The sequence below is a fragment of the Oncorhynchus kisutch genome, linkage group LG4 (genome assembly GCF_002021735.2).
Source record: "Oncorhynchus kisutch isolate 150728-3 linkage group LG4, Okis_V2, whole genome shotgun sequence".
NCBI lineage: Eukaryota > Metazoa > Chordata > Actinopteri > Salmoniformes > Salmonidae > Oncorhynchus > Oncorhynchus kisutch.
The window spans coordinates 21,764,659-21,783,601 of record NC_034177.2 but is presented as its reverse complement, the minus strand read 5'-3'; the positions used below and the strand labels follow the sequence as shown (position 1 = coordinate 21,783,601).

Genomic DNA, 18,943 nt, shown 5'->3' with positions numbered 1-18,943 from the left:
GACTGTTAGTCAGGTGTTGTATTGTTTTGACTGTTAGTCAAGTGTTGCATTGTTTTGACTGTTAGTCAGGTGTTGTATTGTTTTGACTGTTAGTCAGGTGTTGTATTGTTTTGACTGTTACCCAGGTGTTGTATTGTTTTGACTGTTACCAGGTGTTGTATTGTTTTGACTGTTAGTCTCAGGTGTTGTATTGTTTTGACTGTTAGTCAGGTGTTGTATTGTTTTGACTGTTACTCAGGTGTTGTATTGTTTTGACTGTTAGTCAAGTGTAGCATTGTTTTGACTGTTAGTCAGGTGTTGTATTGTTTTGACTGTTAGTCAGGTGTAGCATTGTTTTGACTGTTAGTCAGGTGTTGTATTGTTTTGACTGTTAGTCAGGTGTTGTATTGTTTTGACTGTTAGTCAGGTGTTGTATTGTTTTGACTGTTAGTCAGGTGTTGTATTGTTTTGACTGTTACCAGGTGTTGTATTGTTTTGACTGTTACTCAGGTGTTGTATTGTTTTGACTGTTAGTCAGGTGTTGTATTGTTTTGACTGTTAGTCAGGTGTTGTATTGTTTTGACTGTTACTCAGGTGTTGTATTGTTTTGACTGTTACTCAGTGTTGTATTGTTTTGACTGTTACTCAGGTGTAGTATTGTTTTGACTGTTGTCAGGTGTGTGTTGTTTGTTTTGACTGTTAGTCAGGTGTAGCATTGTTTTGACTGTTAGTCAGGTGTAGCATTGTTTTGACTGTTAGTCAAGTGTTGCATTGTTTTGACTGTTAGTCAGGTGTAGCATTGTTTTGACTGTTAGTCAGGTGTAGTATTGTTTTGACTGTTAGTCAGGTGTTGTATTGTTTTGACTGTTACTCAGGTGTTGTATTGTTTTGACTGTTAGTCAGGTGTTGTATTGTTTTGACTGTTACTCAGGTGTTGTATTGTTTTGACTGTTAGTCAGGTGTTGTATTGTTTTGACTGTTACTCAGGTGTTGTATTGTTTTGACTGTTAGTCAGGTGTTGTATTGTTTTGACTGTTACTCAGGTGTTGTATTGTTTTGACTGTTAGTCAGGTGTTGTATTGTTTTGACTGTTAGTCAGGTGTTGTATTGTTTTGACTGTTACTCAGGTGTTGTATTGTTTTGACTGTTAGTCAGGTGTTGTATTGTTTTGACTGTTAGTCAGTGTTTTATTGTTTTGACTGTTACCCAGGTTGTATTGTTTTGACTGTTAGTCAGGTGTTGTATTGTTTGACTGTTAGTCAGGTGTTGTATTGTTTTGACTGTTAGTCAAGTGTAGCATTGTTTTGACTGTTAGTCAGGTGTTGTATTGTTTTGACTGTTAGTCAGTGTGTAGCATTGTTTTGACTGTTAGTCAGGTGTTGTATTGTTTTGACTGTTACCCACAGTGTTGTATTGTTTTGACTGTTAGTCAGGTGTTGTATTGTTTTGACTGTTAGTCAGGTGTAGCATTGTTTTGACTGTTAGTCAGGTGTTGTATTGTTTTGACTGTTAGTCAGGTGTAGCATTGTTTTGACTGTTAGTCAGGTGTAGCATTGTTTTGACTGTTAGTCAAGGTAGTATTGTTTTGACTGTTAGTCAGGTGTAGCATTGTTTTGACTGTTAGTCAAGTGTAGCATTGTTTTGACTGTTAGTCTGGTGTTGTATTGTTTTGACTGTTACTCAGGTGTTGTATTGTTTTGACTGTTACTCAGGTGTTGTATTGTTTTGACTGTTAGTCAGGTGTTGTATTGTTTTGACTGTTACTCAGGTGTTGTATTGTTTTGACTGTTAGTCAGGTGTTGTATTGTTTTGACTGTTAGTCAGGTGTTGTATTGTTTTGACTGTTACTCAGGTGTTGTATTGTTTTGACTGTTAGTCAGGTGTTGTATTGTTTTGACTGTTAGTCAGTGTTGTATTGTTTTGACTGTTACCCAGGTGTTGTATTGTTTTGACTGTTAGTCAGGTGTTGTATTGTTTTGACTGTTAGTCAGGTGTTGTATTGTTTTGACTGTTAGTCAAGTGTAGCATTGTTTTGACTGTTAGTCAGGTGTTGTATTGTTTTGACTGTTAGTCAAGTGTAGCATTGTTTTGACTGTTAGTCAGGTGTTGTATTGTTTTGACTGTTAGTCAGGTGTTGTATTGTTTTGACTGTTAGTCAGGTGTTGTATTGTTTTGACTGTTAGTCAAGTGTAGCATTGTTTTGACTGTTAGTCAGGTGTTGTATTGTTTTGACTGTTAGTCAGGGTTGTATTGTTTTGACTGTTAGTCAGGTGTTGTATTGTTTTGACTGTTACCCAGGTTTGTATTGTTTTGACTGTTACCCAGGTGTTGTATTGTTTTGACTGTTAGTCTGGTGTTGTATTGTTTTGACTGTTAGTCAGGTGTTGTATTGTTTTGACTGTTACTCAGGTGTTGTATTGTTTTGACTGTTAGTCAGTGTAGCATTGTTTTGACTGTTACTCAGGTGTTGTATTGTTTTGACTGTTAGTCAAGTGTAGCATTGTTTTGACTGTTAGTCAGGTGTGTATTGTTTTGACTGTTAGTCAGGTGTTGTATTGTTTTGACTGTTACTCAGGTGTTGTATTGTTTTGACTGTTAGTCAGGTGTTGTATTGTTTTGACTGTTAGTCAAGTGTAGCATTGTTTTGACTGTTAGTCAGGTGTAGCATTGTTTTGACTGTTAGTCAGGTGTAGCATTGTTTTGACTGTTAGTCAGGTGTATTTGTTTTGACTGTTAGTCAGGTGTTGTATTGTTTTGACTGTTAGTCAGGTGTTGTATTGTTTTGACTGTTAGTCAGGTGTTGTATTGTTTTGACTGTTAGTCAGGTGTAGCATTGTTTTGACTGTTAGTCAGGTGTTGTATTGTTTTGACTGTTAGTCAGGTGTTGTATTGTTTTGACTGTTACTCAGGTGTAGCATTGTTTTGACTGTTAGTCAGTGTAGCATTGTTTTGACTGTTAGTCAGGTGTTGTATTGTTTTGACTGTTAGTCAGGTGTTGTGTTTTTGACTGTTACTCAGGTGTTGTATTGTTTTGACTGTTACTCAGGTGTTGTATTGTTTTGACTGTTAGTCAGGTGTTGTATTGTTTTGACTGTTAGTCAGGTGTTGTATTGTTTTGACTGTTAGTCAGGTGTTGTATTGTTTTGACTGTTAGTCAGGTGTTGTATTGTTTTGACTGTTACTCAGGTGTTGTATTGTTTTGACTGTTACTCAGGTGTTGTATTGTTTTGACTGTTAGTCAGGTGTTGTATTGTTTTGACTGTTAGTCAGGTGTTGTATTGTTTTGACTGTTAGTCAGGTGTGTATTGTTTTGACTGTTACTCAGGTGTTGTATTGTTTTGACTGTTACTCAGGTGTTGTATTGTTTGACTGTTACTCAGGTGTTGTATTGTTTTGACTGTTACTCAGGTGTTGTATTGTTTTGACTGTTACTCAGGTGTTGTATTGTTTTGACTGTTACTCAGGTGTTGTATTGTTTTGACTGTTAGTCAGGTGTTGTATTGTTTTGACTGTTAGTCAGGTGTTGTATTGTTTTGACTGTTACTCAGGTGTGGTATTGTTTTGACTGTTAGTCAGGTGTTGTATTGTTTTGACTGTTAGTCAGGTGTTGTATTGTTTTGACTGTTAGTCAGGTGTTGTATTGTTTTGACTGTTACTCAGGTGTTGTATTGTTTTGACTGTTACTCAGTGTTGTATTGTTTTTGACTGTTACTCAGGTGTTGTATTGTTTTGACTGTTACTCAGGGTTGTATTGTTTTGACTGTTACTCAGGTGTTGTATTGTTTTGACTGTTACTCAGGTGTTGTATTGTTTTGACTGTTACTCAGGTGTTGTATTGTTTTGACTGTTAGTCAGGTGTTGTATTGTTTTGACTGTTACTCAGGTGTTGTATTGTTTTGACTGTTACTCAGGTGTTGTTGTTTTGACTGTTACTCAGGTGTTGTATTGTTTTGACTGTTACTCAGGTGTTGTATTGTTTTGACTGTTAGTCAGGTGTTGTATTGTTTTGACTGTTACTCAGGTGTTGTATTGTTTTGACTGTTAGTCAGGTGTTGTATTGTTTGACTGTTAGTCAGGGTTGTATTGTTTTGACTGTTACTCAGGTGTTGTATTGTTTTGACTGTTAGTCAGTGTTGTATTGTTTTGACTGTTAGTCAGGTGTTGTATTGTTTTGACTGTTACCCAGGTGTTGTGTATTGTTTTGACTGTTAGTCAGGTGTAGCATTGTTTTGACTGTTAGTCAGGTGTTGTATTGTTTTTGACTGTTAGTCAAGTGTAGCATTGTTTTGACTGTTAGTCAGGTGTTGTATTGTTTTGACTGTTAGTCAGTGTAGCATTGTTTTGACTGTTAGTCAGGTGTTGTATTGTTTTGACTGTTAGTCAGGTGTTGTATTGTTTTGACTGTTAGTCAGGTTTGTATTGTTTTGACTGTTAGTCAGGTGTTGTATTGTTTTGACTGTTAGTCAGGTGTTGTATTGTTTTGACTGTTAGTCAGGTGTTGTATTGTTTTGACTGTTAGTCAGGTGTTGTATTGTTTTGACTGTTACCCAGGTGTTGTATTGTTTTGACTGTTACCCAGGTGTTGTATTGTTTTGACTGTTAGTCAGGTGTTGTTTGTTTTGACTGTTAGTCAGGTGTTGTATTGTTTTGACTGTTACTCAGGTGTTGTATTGTTTTGACTGTTAGTCAAGTGTAGCATTGTTTTGACTGTTACTCAGGTGTTGTATTGTTTGACTGACTGTTAGTCAAGTGTAGCATTGTTTTGACTGTTAGTCAGGTGTTGTATTGTTTTGACTGTTAGTCAGGTGTTGTATTGTTTTGACTGTTACTCAGGTGTTGTATTGTTTTGACTGTTAGTCAGGTGTTGTATTGTTTTGACTGTTACTCAGGTGTTGTATTGTTTTGACTGTTAGTCAGGTGTTGTATTGTTTTGACTGTTAGTCAGGTGTTGTATTTTTTGACTGTTACTCAGGTGTTGTATTGTTTTGACTGTTACTCAGGTGTTGTATTGTTTTGACTGTTAGTCAGGTGTTGTATTGTTTTGACTGTTAGTCAGGTGTTGTATTGTTTTGACTGTTAGTCAGGTGTTGTATTGTTTTGACTGTTACTCAGGTGTTTGTATTGTTTTGACTGTTACTCAGGTGTTGTATTGTTTTGACTGTTACTCAGGTGTTGTATTGTTTTGACTGTTACTCAGGTGTTGTATTGTTTTTGACTGTTACTCAGGTGTTGTATTGTTTTGACTGTTACTCAGGTGTTGTATTGTTTTGACTGTTAGTCAGGTGTTGTATTGTTTTGACTGTTAGTCAGGTGTGGTATTGTTTTGACTGTTACTCATGTTGTATTGTTTTGACTGTTAGTCAGGTGTTGTATTGTTTTGACTGTTAGTCAGGTGTTGTATTGTTTTGACTGTTACTCAGGTGTTGTATTGTTTTGACTGTTACTCAGGTGTTGTATTTTTTTGACTGTTACTCAGGTGTTGTATTGTTTTGACTGTTACTCAGGTGTTGTATTGTTTTGACTGTTACTCAGGTGTTGTATTGTTTTGACTGTTACTCAGGTGTTGTATTGTTTTGACTGTTACTCAGGTGTTGTATTGTTTTGACTGTTACTCAGGTGTTGTATTGTTTTGACTGTTAGTCAGTGTTGTATTGTTTTGACTGTTACTCAGGTGTTGTATTGTTTTGACTGTTACTCAGGTGTTGTATTGTTTTGACTGTTACTCAGGTGTTGTATTGTTTTGACTGTTACTCAGGTGTTGTATTGTTTTGACTGTTAGTCAGGTGTTGTATTGTTTTTGACTGTTACTCAGGTGTTGTATTGTTTTGACTGTTAGTCAGGTGTTGTATTGTTTTGACTGTTAGTCAGGTGTTGTATTGTTTTGACTGTTACTCAGGTGTTGTATTGTTTTGACTGTTAGTCAGGTGTTGTATTGTTTTGACTGTTAGTCAGGTGTGTATTGTTTTGACTGTTACCCAGGTGTTTGTATTGTTTTGACTGTTAGTCAGTGTAGCATTGTTTTGACTGTTAGTCAGTGTTGTATTGTTTTGACTGTTAGTCAAGTGTAGCATTGTTTTGACTGTTAGTCAGGTGTTTGTATTGTTTTGACTGTTAGTCAAGTGTAGTATTGTTTTGACTGTTAGTCAGGTGTTGTATTGTTTTGACTGTTAGTCAGGTGTTGTATTGTTTTGACTGTTAGTCAGGTGTTGTATTGTTTTGACTGTTAGTCAGTGTAGCATTGTTTTTGACTGTTAGTCAGGTGTTGTATTGTTTTGACTGTTAGTCAGGTGTTGTATTGTTTTGACTGTTAGTCAGGTGTTGTATTGTTTTGACTGTTACTCAGGTGTTGTATTGTTTTGACTGTTACCCAGGTGTTGTATTGTTTTGACTGTTAGTCTGGTGTTGTATTGTTTTGACTGTTAGTCAGGTGTTGTATTGTTTTGACTGTTACTCAGGTGTTGTATTGTTTTGACTGTTAGTCAGTGTAGCATTGTTTTGACTGTTACTCAGGTGTTGTATTGTTTTGACTGTTAGTCAGGTGTAGCATTGTTTTGACTGTTAGTCAGGTGTTGTATTGTTTTGACTGTTAGTCAGGTGTTGTATTGTTTTGACTGTTACTCAGGTGTTGTATTGTTTTGACTGTTAGTCAGGTTTGTATTGTTTTGACTGTTAGTCAAGTGTATTGTTTTGACTGTTAGTCAGGTGTAGCATTGTTTTGACTGTTAGTCAAGTGTAGCATTGTTTTGACTGTTAGTCAGGTGGCATTGTTTTGACTGTTAGTCAGGTGTTGTATTGTTTTGACTGTTAGTCAGGTGTGTATTGTTGTTTTGACTGTTACTCAGGTGTAGCATTGTTTTGACTGTTAGTCAGGTGTTGTATTGTTTTGACTGTTAGTCAGTGTGTATTGTTTTGACTGTTAGTCAGGTGTTGTATTGTTTTGACTGTTAGTCAGGTGTAGCATTGTTTTGACTGTTAGTCAGGTGTTGTATTGTTTTGACTGTTAGTCAGGTGTAGCATTGTTTTGACTGTTAGTCAGGTGTAGCATTGTTTTGACTGTTAGTCAAGTGTAGCATTGTTTTGACTGTTAGTCAGGTGTAGCATGGTTTTGACTGTTAGTCAAGTGTAGCATTGTTTTGATTTGACTGTTAGTCTGGTGTTGTATTGTTTTGACTGTTACTCTCAGGTGTTGTATTGTTTTGACTGTTAGTCAGGTGTTGTATTGTTTTGACTGTTAGTCAGGTGTTGTATTGTTTTGACTGTTACTCAGGTGTTGTATTGTTTTGACTGTTAGTCAGGTGTTGTATTGTTTTGACTGTTAGTCAGGTGTTGTATTGTTTTGACTGTTACTCAGGTGTTGTATTGTTTTGACTGTTACTCAGGTGTTGTATTGTTTTGACTGTTAGTCAGGTGTTGTATTGTTTTGACTGTTAGTCAGGTGTTGTATTGTTTTGACTGTTAGTCAGGTGTTGTATTGTTTTGACTGTTACTCAGGTGTTGTATTGTTTTGACTGTTACTCAGGTGTTGGTATTGTTTTGACTGTTACTCAGGTGTTGTATTGTTTTGACTGTTACTCAGGTGTGTATTGTTTTGACTGTTACTCTCAGGTGTTTGTATTGTTTTGACTGTTACTCAGGTGTTGTATTGTTTTGACTGTTAGTCAGGTGTTGTATTGTTTTGACTGTTAGTCAGGTGTTGTATTGTTTTGACTGTTACTCAGGTGTTGTATTGTTTTGACTGTTAGTCAGGTGTTGTATTGTTTTGACTGTTAGTCAGGTGTTGTATTGTTTTGACTGTTACTCAGGTGTTGTATTGTTTTGACTGTTACTCAGGGTTTGTATTGTTTTGACTGTTACTCTCAGGTGTTGTATTGTTTTGACTGTTCTCAGGTGTTGTTTTGTTTGTTTTGACTGTTACTCAGGTGTTGTATTGTTTTGACTGTTACTCACTCAGGTTGTATTGTTTTGACTGTTACTCCAGGTGTTGTATTGTTTTTGACTGTTATCAGGTGTTGTATTGTTTTGACTGTTAGTCAGGTGTTTATTGTTTTGACTGTTACTCAGGTGTTGTATTGTTTTGACTGTTACTCAGGTGTTGTATTGTTTTGACTGTTACTCAGGTGTTGTATGTTTTGACTGTTACTCAGGTGTTGTATTTTTTTGACTGTTAGTCAGGTGTTGTATTGTTTTGACTGTTAGTCAGGTGTTGTATTGTTTTGACTGTTAGTCAGGTGTGTATTGTTTTGACTGTTACTCAGGTGTTGTATTGTTTTGACTGTTAGTCAGGTGTTGTATTGTTTTGACTGTTAGTCAGGTGTAGCATTGTTTTGACTGTTAGTCAAGTGTAGCATTGTTTTGACTGTTGTCAGGTGTTGTATTGTTTTGACTGTTAGTCAGGTGTTGTATTGTTTTGACTGTTAGTCAGGTTGTATTGTTTTGACTGTTAGTCAGGTTTAGCATTGTTTTGACTGTTAGTCAGGTGTTGTATTTTTTTGACTGTTAGTCAGGTGTTGTATTGTTTTGACTGTTACTCAGGTGTAGCATTGTTTTGACTGTTAGTCAGTGTAGCATTGTTTTTGACTGTTAGTCAGGTGTTTATTGTTTTGACTGTTAGTCAGGTGTTGTATTGTTTTGACTGTTAGTCAGGTGTAGCATTGTTTTGACTGTTAGTCAGGTGTTGTATTGTTTTGACTGTTAGTCAGGTGTAGCATTGTTTTGACTGTTAGTCAGGTGTAGTATTGTTTTGACTGTTTAGTCAGGTGTTGTATTGTTTTGACTGTTAGTCAGGTGTAGCATTGTTTTGACTGTTAGTCAGGTGTAGCATTGTTTTGACTGTTAGTCAGTGTAGCATTGTTTTGACTGTTAGTCAGGTGTAGCATGGTTTTTGACTGTTAGTCATGTAGCATTGTTTTGACTGTTAGTCTGGTGTGTGTATTGTTTTGACTGTTACTCAGGTGTTGTATTGTTTTGACTGTTACTCAGGTGTTGTATTGTTTTGACTGTTAGTCAGGTGTTGTATTGTTTTGACTGTTACTCAGGTGTTGTATTGTTTTGACTGTTAGTCAGGTGTTGTATTGTTTTGACTGTTAGTCAGGTGTTGTATTGTTTTGACTGTTCTCAGGTGTTGTATTGTTTTGACTGTTACTCAAGTGTTGTATTGTTTTGACTGTTAGTCAGGTGTTGTATTGTTTTGACTGTTAGTCAGGTGTTGTATTGTTTTGACTGTTAGTCAGGTGTTGTATTGTTTTGACTGTTACTCATGTGTTGTATTGTTTTGACTGTTACTCAGGTGTTGTATTGTTTTGACTTTACTCAGGTGTTGTATTTTTTTGACTGTTACTCAGTGTTGTATTGTTTTGACTGTTACTCATGTTGTTTTGATGTTTTGACTGTTACTCAGGTGTTGTATTGTTTTGACTGTTAGTCAGGTGTTGTATTGTTTTGACTGTTAGTCAGGTGTTGTATTGTTTTGACTGTTACTCAGGTGTTTGTATTGTTTTGACTGTTAGTCAGGTGTTGTATTGTTTTTGACTGTTAGTCAGGTGTTGTATTGTTTTGACTGTTACTACAGGTGTTGTTTGTTTTGACTGTTACTCAGGTGTTGTATTGTTTTGACTGTTACTCAGGTGTGTATTGTTTTGACTGTTACTCAGGTGTTGTATTGTTTTGACTGTTACTCAGGTGGTTATTGTTTTGACTGTTACTCAGGTGTTGTATTGTTTTGACTGTTACACTCAGGTGTTGTATTGTTTTGACTGTTACTCAGGTGTTGTATTGTTTTGACTGTTAGTCAGGTGTTTGTATTGTTTTGACTGTTAGTCAGGTGTTGTATTGTTTTGACTGTTACTCAGGTGTTGTATTGTTTTGACTGTTAGTCAGGTGTTGTATTGTTTTGACTGTTAGTCAGGTGTTGTATTGTTTTGGACTGTTAGTCAGGTGTTGTATTGTTTGACTGTTACTCAGGTGTTGTATTGTTTTGACTGTTAGTCAGGTGTTGTATTGTTTTGACTGTTAGTCAGGTTTAGCATTGTTTTGACTGTTAGTCAAGTGTAGCATTGTTTTGACTGTTAGTCAGGTGTTGTATTGTTTTGACTGTTAGTCAGGTGTTGTATTGTTTTGACTGTTAGTCAGCTGTTGTATTGTTTTGACTGTTAGTCAGGTGTAGCATGTTTTTGACTGTTAGTCAGGTGTTGTATTGTTTTGACTGTTAGTCAGGTGTTGTATTGTTTTGACTGTTACTGCAGGTGTAGCTATTGTTTTGACTGTTAGTCAGGTGTAGCTATTGTTTTGCACTGTTAGTCCGGTGTTGTATTGTTTTTGACTGTTTCGTCAGGTGTTGTATTGTTTTGACTGTTAGTCAGGTGTGCTATTGTTTTGACTGTTAGGTAGGTGTTGTATGTTTTGACTGTTAGTCAGTGTAGTCAGCATGTTTTTGAGCTGTTAGGCAGGGTGTCGCATTGTTTTGGACTGTTAGTCAGGTGTTGTATTGTTTTGACTGTTAGTCAGGTGTTGTATTGTTTTGACTGTAGTCAGGTGTTGTATTGTTTTGACTGTTAGTCAGGTGTTGTAGCTTGTTTTGACTGTTAGTCAGGTGTTGTATGTTTTGACTGTAGTCAGGTGTTGTATTGTTTTTGACTGTTACTCAGGTGTTAGCATTGTTTTGACTGTTAGTCAGTGTAGCATTGTTTTGATGTTAGTCAGGTGTTAGCTATGTTTTTGACTGTTAGTCAGGTGTGTAGCATTGTTTTGACTGTTAGTCTAGGTGTAGCATTGTTTTGACTGTTAGTCAGGTGTGTGTATTGTTTTGACGGTAGCTCAGGTGTGTATTGTTTTGACTGTTAGTCAGGGTTGTATTGTTTTGACTGTTATCAGGTGTTGTATTGTTTTGACTGTTAGTCAGGTGTTGTATTGTTTTGACTGTAGTCAGGTGTTGTATTGTTTTGACTGTTAGTCAGGTGTTGTATTGTTTTGACTGTGTACTCAGGTGTTTGTATTGTTTTGACTGTTATTCAGGTGTTGTATTGTTTTGACTGTAGTCAGGTGTTGTATTGTTTTGACTGTTAGTCAGGTGTTGTATTGTTTTGACTGTTAGTCAGGTGTTGTATTGTTTGACTGTTACTCAGGTGTTGTATTGTTTTGACTGTTACTCAGGTGTTGTATTGTTTTGACTGTTACTCAGGTGTTGTATTGTTTTGACTGTTACTCAGGTGTTGTATTGTTTTGACTGTTACTCAGGTGTTGTATTGTTTTGACTGTTACTCAGGTGTTGTATTGTTTTGACTGTTAGTCAGGTGTTGTATTGTTTGACTGTTAGTCAGGTGTTGTATTGTTTTGACTGTTACTCAGGTGTTGTATTGTTTGACTGTTAGTCAGGTGTTGTATTGTTTTGACTGTTAGTCAGGTGTTGTATTGTTTTGACTGTTACTCAGGTGTTGTATTGTTTTGACTGTTACTCAGGTGTTGTATTGTTTTGACTGTTTACTTCAGGTGTTGTATGTTTTGACTGTTACTCAGGTGTTGTATGTTTTGACTGTTACTCAGGTGTTGTATTGTTTTGACTGTTACTCAGGTGTTTGTATTGTTTTTGACTGTTACTTCAGGTGTTTGTATTGTTTTGACTGTTAGTCAGTGTTGTGTATTGTTTTGACTGTTAGTCAGGTGTTGTATTGTTTTTGACTGTTACTCAGGTGTTGTATTGTTTTTGACTGTTAGTCAGGTGTTGTATTGTTTTGACTGTTACTCAGGTGTTGTATTGTTTTGACTGTTACTCAGGTGTTTGTATTGTTTTGACTGTTAGTCAGGTTTGTATTGTTTTGACTGTTACTCAAGGTTTGTATTGTTTTTGACTGTTAGTCAGGTGTTGTATTGTTTTGACTGTTTCTCAGGTTAGCAATTGTTTGGACTGTTAGTCAAGTGTAGCATTGTTTTGACTGTTAGTCAGGTGTTGTATTGTTTTGACTGTTAGTCAGGTGTTGTATTGTTTTGACTGTTAGTCAGGTGTAGCATTGTTTTGACTGTTAGTCAGGTGTGTATTGTTTTGACTGTTAGTCAGTGTAGCATTGTTTTGACTGTTAGTCAGGTGTTGCATTGTTTTGACTGTTAGTCAGGTGTTGTATTGTTTTGACTGTTAGTCAAGTGTTGTATTGTTTTGACTGTTAGTCAGGTGTTGTTTGTTTTGACTGTTAGTCAGGTGTTGTATTGTTTTGACTGTTAGTCAGGTGTTGTATTGTTTTGACTGTTACTCAGGTGTTGTATTGTTTTGACTGTTACTCAGGTGTTGTATTGTTTTGACTGTTACTCAGGTGTTGTATTGTTTTGACTGTTACTCAGGTGTTGTATTGTTTTGACTGTTACTCAGGTGTGTAATTGTTTTGACTGTTACTCAGGTGTTGTATTGTTTTGACTGGTACTACTCATGTGTTGTATGTTTTGACTGTTAGTCAGGTGTTGTTTTGTTTGTTTGACTGTTACTCAGGTGGTTGTATTGTTGTTGACTGTTACTCAGGTGTTGTATTGTTTTGACTGTTAGTCAGGTGTTGTATTGTTTTGACTGTTACTCAGGTGTTGTATTGTTTTGACTGTTACTCAGGTGTTGTATTGTTTTGACTGTTACTCAGGTGTTGTATTGTTTTGACTGTTACTCAGGTGTTGTATGTTTTGACTGTTACTCAGGTGTTGTAGTGTTTTTGACTGTTAGTCAGGTGTTGTATTGTTTTGACTGTAGTCAGGTGTTGTATTGTTTTGACTGTTAGTCAGGGTGTTTGGTAGTTGTGTATTGTTTGACTGTTAGTCAGGTGTTGTATGTTTTGACTGTTAGTCATGTGTTGTATTGTTTTGACTGTTAGTCAGGTGTAGCTATTGTTTTGGACTGTTAGTCAGGTGTAGCATTGTTTTGACTGTTAGTCAAGTGTAGCATTGTTTTGAGTTAGTCAAGTGTGTATTGTTTTGACTGTAGTAAGGTGTAGCATTGTTTTGACTGTTAGTCAGGTGTTGTATTGTTTTGACTGTTAGTCAGGTGTTGTATTGTTTTGACTGTTAGTCAGGTTTGTATTGTTTTGACTGTTAGTCAGGTGTAGCATTGTTTGACTGTTAGTCAGGTGTTGTATTGTTTTGACTGTTAGTCAGGTGTTGTATTGTTTTGACTGTTACTCAGGTGTAGCATTGTTTGACTGTTAGTCAAGTGTAGCATTGTTTTGACTGTTAGTCAGGTGTTGTATTGTTTTTGACTGTTAGTCAGGTGTTGTATTGTTTTGACTGTTAGTCAGGTGTAGCATTGTTTTTACTGTTAGTCAAGTGTAGCATTGTTTTGACTGTTAGTCAGGTGTAGCATTGTTTTGACTGTTAGTCAAGTGTAGCATTGTTTTGACTGTTAGTCAGGTTGTAGCATTGTTTTGACTGTTAGTCAGGTGTTGTATTGTTTTGACTGTTAGTCAGATGTTGTATTGTTTTGACTGTTACTCAGGTGTTGTATTGTTTTGACTGTTAGTCAAGTGTAGCATTGTTTTGACTGTTAGTCAGGTGTGCTAGCATTGTTTTGACTGTTAGTCAGGTGTTGTATTGTTTTGACTGTTAGTCAGGTGTTGTATGTTTTGACTGTTAGTCAGGTGTTGTATTGTTTTGACTGTTAGTCAAGTGTAGCATTGTTTTGACTGTTAGTCAGGTGTTGTATTGTTTTGACTGTTAGTCAGGTGTTGTATTGTTTTGACTGTTAGTCAGGTGTTGTATTGTTTTGACTGTTAGTCAGGTGTTGTATTGTTTTGACTGTTAGTCAAGTGTAGCATTGTTTGACTGTTAGTCAGGTGTTGTATTGTTTTGACTGTTAGTCAGGTGTTGTATTGTTTTGACTGTTAGTCAGGTGTTGTATTGTTTTGACTGTTACCCAGGTGTTGTATTGTTTTGACTGTTAGTCAGGTGTTGTATTGTTTTGACTGTTAGTCAGGTGTTGTATTGTTTTGACTGTTACTCAGGTGTTGTATTGTTTTGACTGTTAGTCAAGTGTAGCATTGTTTTGACTGTTAGTCAGGTGTTGTATTGTTTTGACTGTTAGTCAAGTGTAGCATTGTTTTGACTGTTAGTCAGGTGTTGTATTGTTTTGACTGTTAGTCAGGTGTTGTATTGTTTTGACTGTTAGTCAGGTGTTGTATTGTTTTGACTGTTAGTCAGGTGTTGTATTGTTTTGACTGTTACCCAGGTGTTGTATTGTTTTGACTGTTACTCAGGTGTTGTATTGTTTTGACTGTTACTCAGGTGTTGCATTGTTTTGACTGTTAGTCAGGTGTTGTATTGTTTTGACTGTTAGTCAGGTGTTGTATTGTTTTGACTGTTAGTCAGGTGTTGTATTGTTTTGACTGTTACCCAGGTGTTGTATTGTTTTGACTGTTACTCAGGTGTTGTATTGTTTTGACTGTTAGTCTGGTGTTGTATTGTTTTGACTGTTAGTCAAGTGTTGCATTGTTTTGACTGTTACTCAGGTGTTGTATTGTTTTGACTGTTAGTCAGGTGTTGTATTGTTTTGACTGTTAGTCAAGTGTAGCATTGTTTTGACTGTTAGTCAGGTGTTGTATTGTTTTGACTGTTAGTCTGGTGTTGTATTGTTTTGACTGTTAGTCAAGTGTTGCATTGTTTTGACTGTTACTCAGGTGTTGTATTGTTTTGACTGTTAGTCAGGTGTTGTATTGTTTTGACTGTTAGTCAAGTGTTGCATTGTTTTGACTGTTACTCAGGTGTTGTATTGTTTTGACTGTTAGTCAGGTGTTGTATTGTTTTGACTGTTACTCAGGTGTTGTATTGTTTTGACTGTTAGTCAGGTGTAGCATTGTTTTGACTGTTAGTCAGGTGTTGTATTGTTTTGACTGTTAGTCAGGTGTTGTATTGTTTTGACTGTTAGTCAGGTGTTGTATTGTTTTGACTGTTAGTCTGGTGTTGTATTGTTTTGACTGTTAGTCAAGTGTTGCATTGTTTTGACTGTTACTCAGGTGTTGTATTGTTTTGACTGTTAGTCGGGTGTTGTATTGTTTTGACTGTTTGTCAAGTGTAGCATTGTTTTGACTGTTACTCAGGTGTTGTATTGTTTTGACTGTTAGTCAGGTGTTGTATTGTTTTGACTGTTAGTCAGGTGTAGCATTGTTTTGACTGTTAGTCAAGTGTAGCATTGTTTTGACTGTTAGTCAGGTGTTGTATTGTTTTGACTGTTAGTCAGGTGTTGTATTGTTTTGACTGTTAGTCAAGTGTAGCATTGTTTTGACTGTTACTCAGGTGTTGTATTGTTTTGACTGTTACTCAGGTGTTGTATTGTTTTGACTGTTACTCAGGTGTTGTATTGTTTTGACTGCTACTCCTGGTTTGTTTTCACTAATCAGAGCTCTTACTCAAGGTGTGTGTTATTGCTTTGACTGGCTACCCCTGGTGTGTTTTGACTTAATTTGGCTTAATTTGGTGTGTTTTGTCTGATTAGTTGGGTTTGTTGAAGTCTCCTGGTGTTTTGCACTAGTCAGAATCAGAGTCTTACTCAGGGTTGTTGCAGTCTCTGGAGGTACTCCTGGTGCCTCCTCCACAGGTCCTGGAACAGACACTGTAGTGCCCCCAGGGGCCCCACTCCCCATGGACCGGCCGCAGGTCCAGCTCCTTGTTCACACACTTCCCATGTCTGCAGTACTGCACAGAGAGACAGTTTAAGTGGTAATATTTCCAATGTATTCTAACGTATTCACGATGGAAAATAAAACTGAAACTTGAATTTCAAACTTGAAAACACATACACACACAGGGGATCCTCTTAAAGAGTGTGACATCTTCACTCATCACAATCCCAACCAACACACCCCAGTTCAAGACTGTCAACTCAGCTCCGGTTGGTGGAGTTCCCGATTTAGCGCGAGCAGTGATCACAGCTGGGAGTTTTGTCCCTCCTTCCCTAATCCTCTTTTTAAATGTAAGACTATCTCCTAAAAGTAAACGAGAGGATGCTAATCCTGCTATTATTTACCCCCGAGGAATGCTTCCAAGTTCCCCATGCAGCTGTAGGGATAGGGTCTGTTGGGCCCCAGCTCCGGACCAACGACTAGCCTACTGCATGGGGAGGGGTGAAGGAAGAGGAGGAGATAATGGGATGACAGTGCCAGTTAGAGGAACCAGAGCCAATACATCTTCAAATGCATTTGTCTGTTTCCTCTCAATGAGCTAAGCTAGATTCTCTCCTGTTGAATTCCTGCTCTGCTGGTGTCACACGTCCCCCTCTTGTGTGGACAGCTAGTTATTCCATCAAACTATGTAAGTGGGCACTCCAAATGGCACCCTATTCCCTATAGTTCCCATAGGGCTCTGGTCAATAGTAGTGCACTATGTAGGGAATAGGGTGTCATTTAAGATGCAGCCTGAGTCTGTGATGACTAGGGCATTCTTTCATCAGCAGAGCTGGATCTCGAAATTGACCCTATGGACCAATCTCAGAGGAAAGAGCTGCTTAATGAAAAGCATAGGGGAGGAAGAAACAGTCATCGGGTTTATCACACTACATTGCCATATATATGTTATCCATTCACGCTGATTCATAACCTTTTTCAGATGAGCTAAGTGTGCATGAAGACAGTGTGGTATGAACGGAAGACACTCTGCGTGTTAGTGCCTAGGTATAGGACTTACCAACCAACCCCTGCCAAGAAGAGGTAGACCTAACAATGCTTTCATAAAGCAGGCATGGCAGCCTATTTAGTTCTGTCTGTGTAACCAAATCTCTGCCTCCATGGAGAAGATAGCAGGAGGGTCCTTTTCAGAGAAAGAATGCGGGACAAGACGGCGTCTGTCTGGGTGCACAGCGGCAGGCAGGCAGCCCGTCGTCCGGGCACACAGACACGGGAAGCGGTGGCACGGTGGTGATAAAAGAAACCCTAGAGTTGTGATAACAGGATAACACAGCTCATTACTGGCTTGAAATCAGCAGAACTTTCTCCCCATTCAGACAGAAACCATGTGACCAAACCGCAGCACATTGGGCACACTCAGTAAGGAGGCTGTTACGCTGCTATTATTGTACATGTCTTAACTATCTTCAGTGGTATGTAATATGTATGAATGCAGTTCCATCTCCATTAGCTGTTCTTGTGTTCCACACAAAACATGAAACATGACATAATATAGAACATTAATCGACAAGAACAGCTCAAGGTCACAACTACACACATTTAAAATGTCACACATAGCCTACATATCAGCACATACTGTACACACAAAATATCTACGTCAAATAGGGGAGAGGCATTGTGCTGTGAGGTGTTGCTTTATCTGTTTTTTTAAACCAGGTTTGCTGTTCACCTGAGCAATCAAACATTTTCTTGAATTGAATTGCTTTCTTGAATTTGGGGACTGTGAAAAGACCCCTGGTGGCATGTCTGGTGGGGTAATTGTGTGTGTCACCATTTGGAATTGAACACAATATTTCTTATTAAAAAAAAGAAGTAATGCACTCAGTTTCTCCTCAACTTTTAGCCAAGAGAGACTGGCATGCATAGTATTGATATTAGCCCCCTGATTATCGTGAAGAGCAAGACGTGCTGCTCTGTTCTGGGCCAGCTGCAGTTTTTCTAGGTCTTTCTTTGCAGCACTTGACAATATGACTGGGCAATAATCAAGATAAGATCAAACTAGAGCCTGCAGGACTTTGTGCAGTGTGGTGTCAAAAAACAGAGTATCTCTGTCACGACTTCCTCACCCTGTTCGGGCGGCGGTCGTCGTCGTCGTCGACGCCGGCCTAATAGCTGCTACCGATCCATTTTTCCTTTTCGTTTGTGTCTGTCTGTTTTTTTTACACCTGTGTCCTATTAGTTAATTTCGGTGGGTTTATTAACCTCTGTTGCCTGCCTCTTCTTTGTGAGGGGTTATTTGCTGTTGTTGCTCAAATCAAATCAAATTTTATTTGTCACATACACATGGTTAGCAGATGTTAATGCGAGTGTATTTTTTTATTTTTTTTATTTCACCTTTATTTAACCAGGTAGGCTAGTTGAGAACAAGTTCTCATTTGCAACTGCGACCTGGCCAAGATAAAGCATAGCAGTGTGAGCATACAACAAAGAGTTACACATGGAGTAAACAATTAACAAGTCAATAACACAGTAGAAAACGAAGGGGGGGTCTATATACAATGTGTGCAAAAGGCATGAGGAGGTAGGCAAATAATTACAATTTTGCAGATTAACACTGGAGTGATAAAAGATCAGATGGTCATGTACAGGTAGAGATATTGGTGTGCAGAAGAGCAGAAAAGTAAATAAATAGAAACAGTACGGGGATGAGGTAGGTGAAAAGGGTGGGCTATTTACCAATAGACTATGTACAGCTGCAGCGATCGGTTAGCTGCTCAGATAGCTGATGTTTGAAGTTGGTGAGGGAGATAAAAGTCTCCAACTTCAGCGATTTTTGCAATTCGTTCCAGTCACAGGCAGCAGAGTACTGGAACGAAAGGCGGCCAAATGAGGTGTTGGCTTTAGGGATGATCAGTGAGATACACCTGCTGGAGCGCGTGCTACGGATGGGTGTTGCCATCGTGACCAGTGAGCTGAGATAAGGCGGAGCTTTACCTAGCATAGACTTGTAGATGACCTGGAGCCAGTGGGTCTGGCGACGAATATGTAGCGAGGGCCAGCCGACTAGAGCATACAAGTCGCAGTGGTGGGTAGTATAAGGTGCTTTAGTGACAAAACGGATGGCACTGTGATAGACTGCATCCAGTTTGCTGAGTAGAGTGTTGGAAGCCATTTTGTAGATGACATCGCCGAAGTCGAGGATCGGTAGGATAGTCAGTTTTACTAGGGTAAGCTTGGCGGCTTGAGTGAAGGAGGCTTTGTTGCGGAATAGAAAGCCGACTCTTGATTTGATTTTCGATTGGAGATGTTTGATATGAGTCTGGAAGGAGAGTTTGCGGTCTAGCCAGACACCTAGGTACTTATAGACGTCCACATATTCTAGGTCG

General features: G+C 37.9%; 1 protein-coding gene across 1 annotated transcript in view; it reads right to left on the bottom strand.

Annotated features, from left to right (window-relative positions):
- The window catches only part of LOC109889236 (A disintegrin and metalloproteinase with thrombospondin motifs 20), a 199,781-nt gene that overhangs the window by 91,212 nt on the left and 89,626 nt on the right, over positions 1–18,943 (bottom strand). Inside the window, exon 12 of the mRNA XM_020480514.2 lies at positions 15,485–15,630. Within this exon, the coding sequence (XP_020336103.1) occupies positions 15,485–15,630 (146 nt within the window). The remainder of the gene's footprint in view (positions 1–15,484; positions 15,631–18,943) is intronic.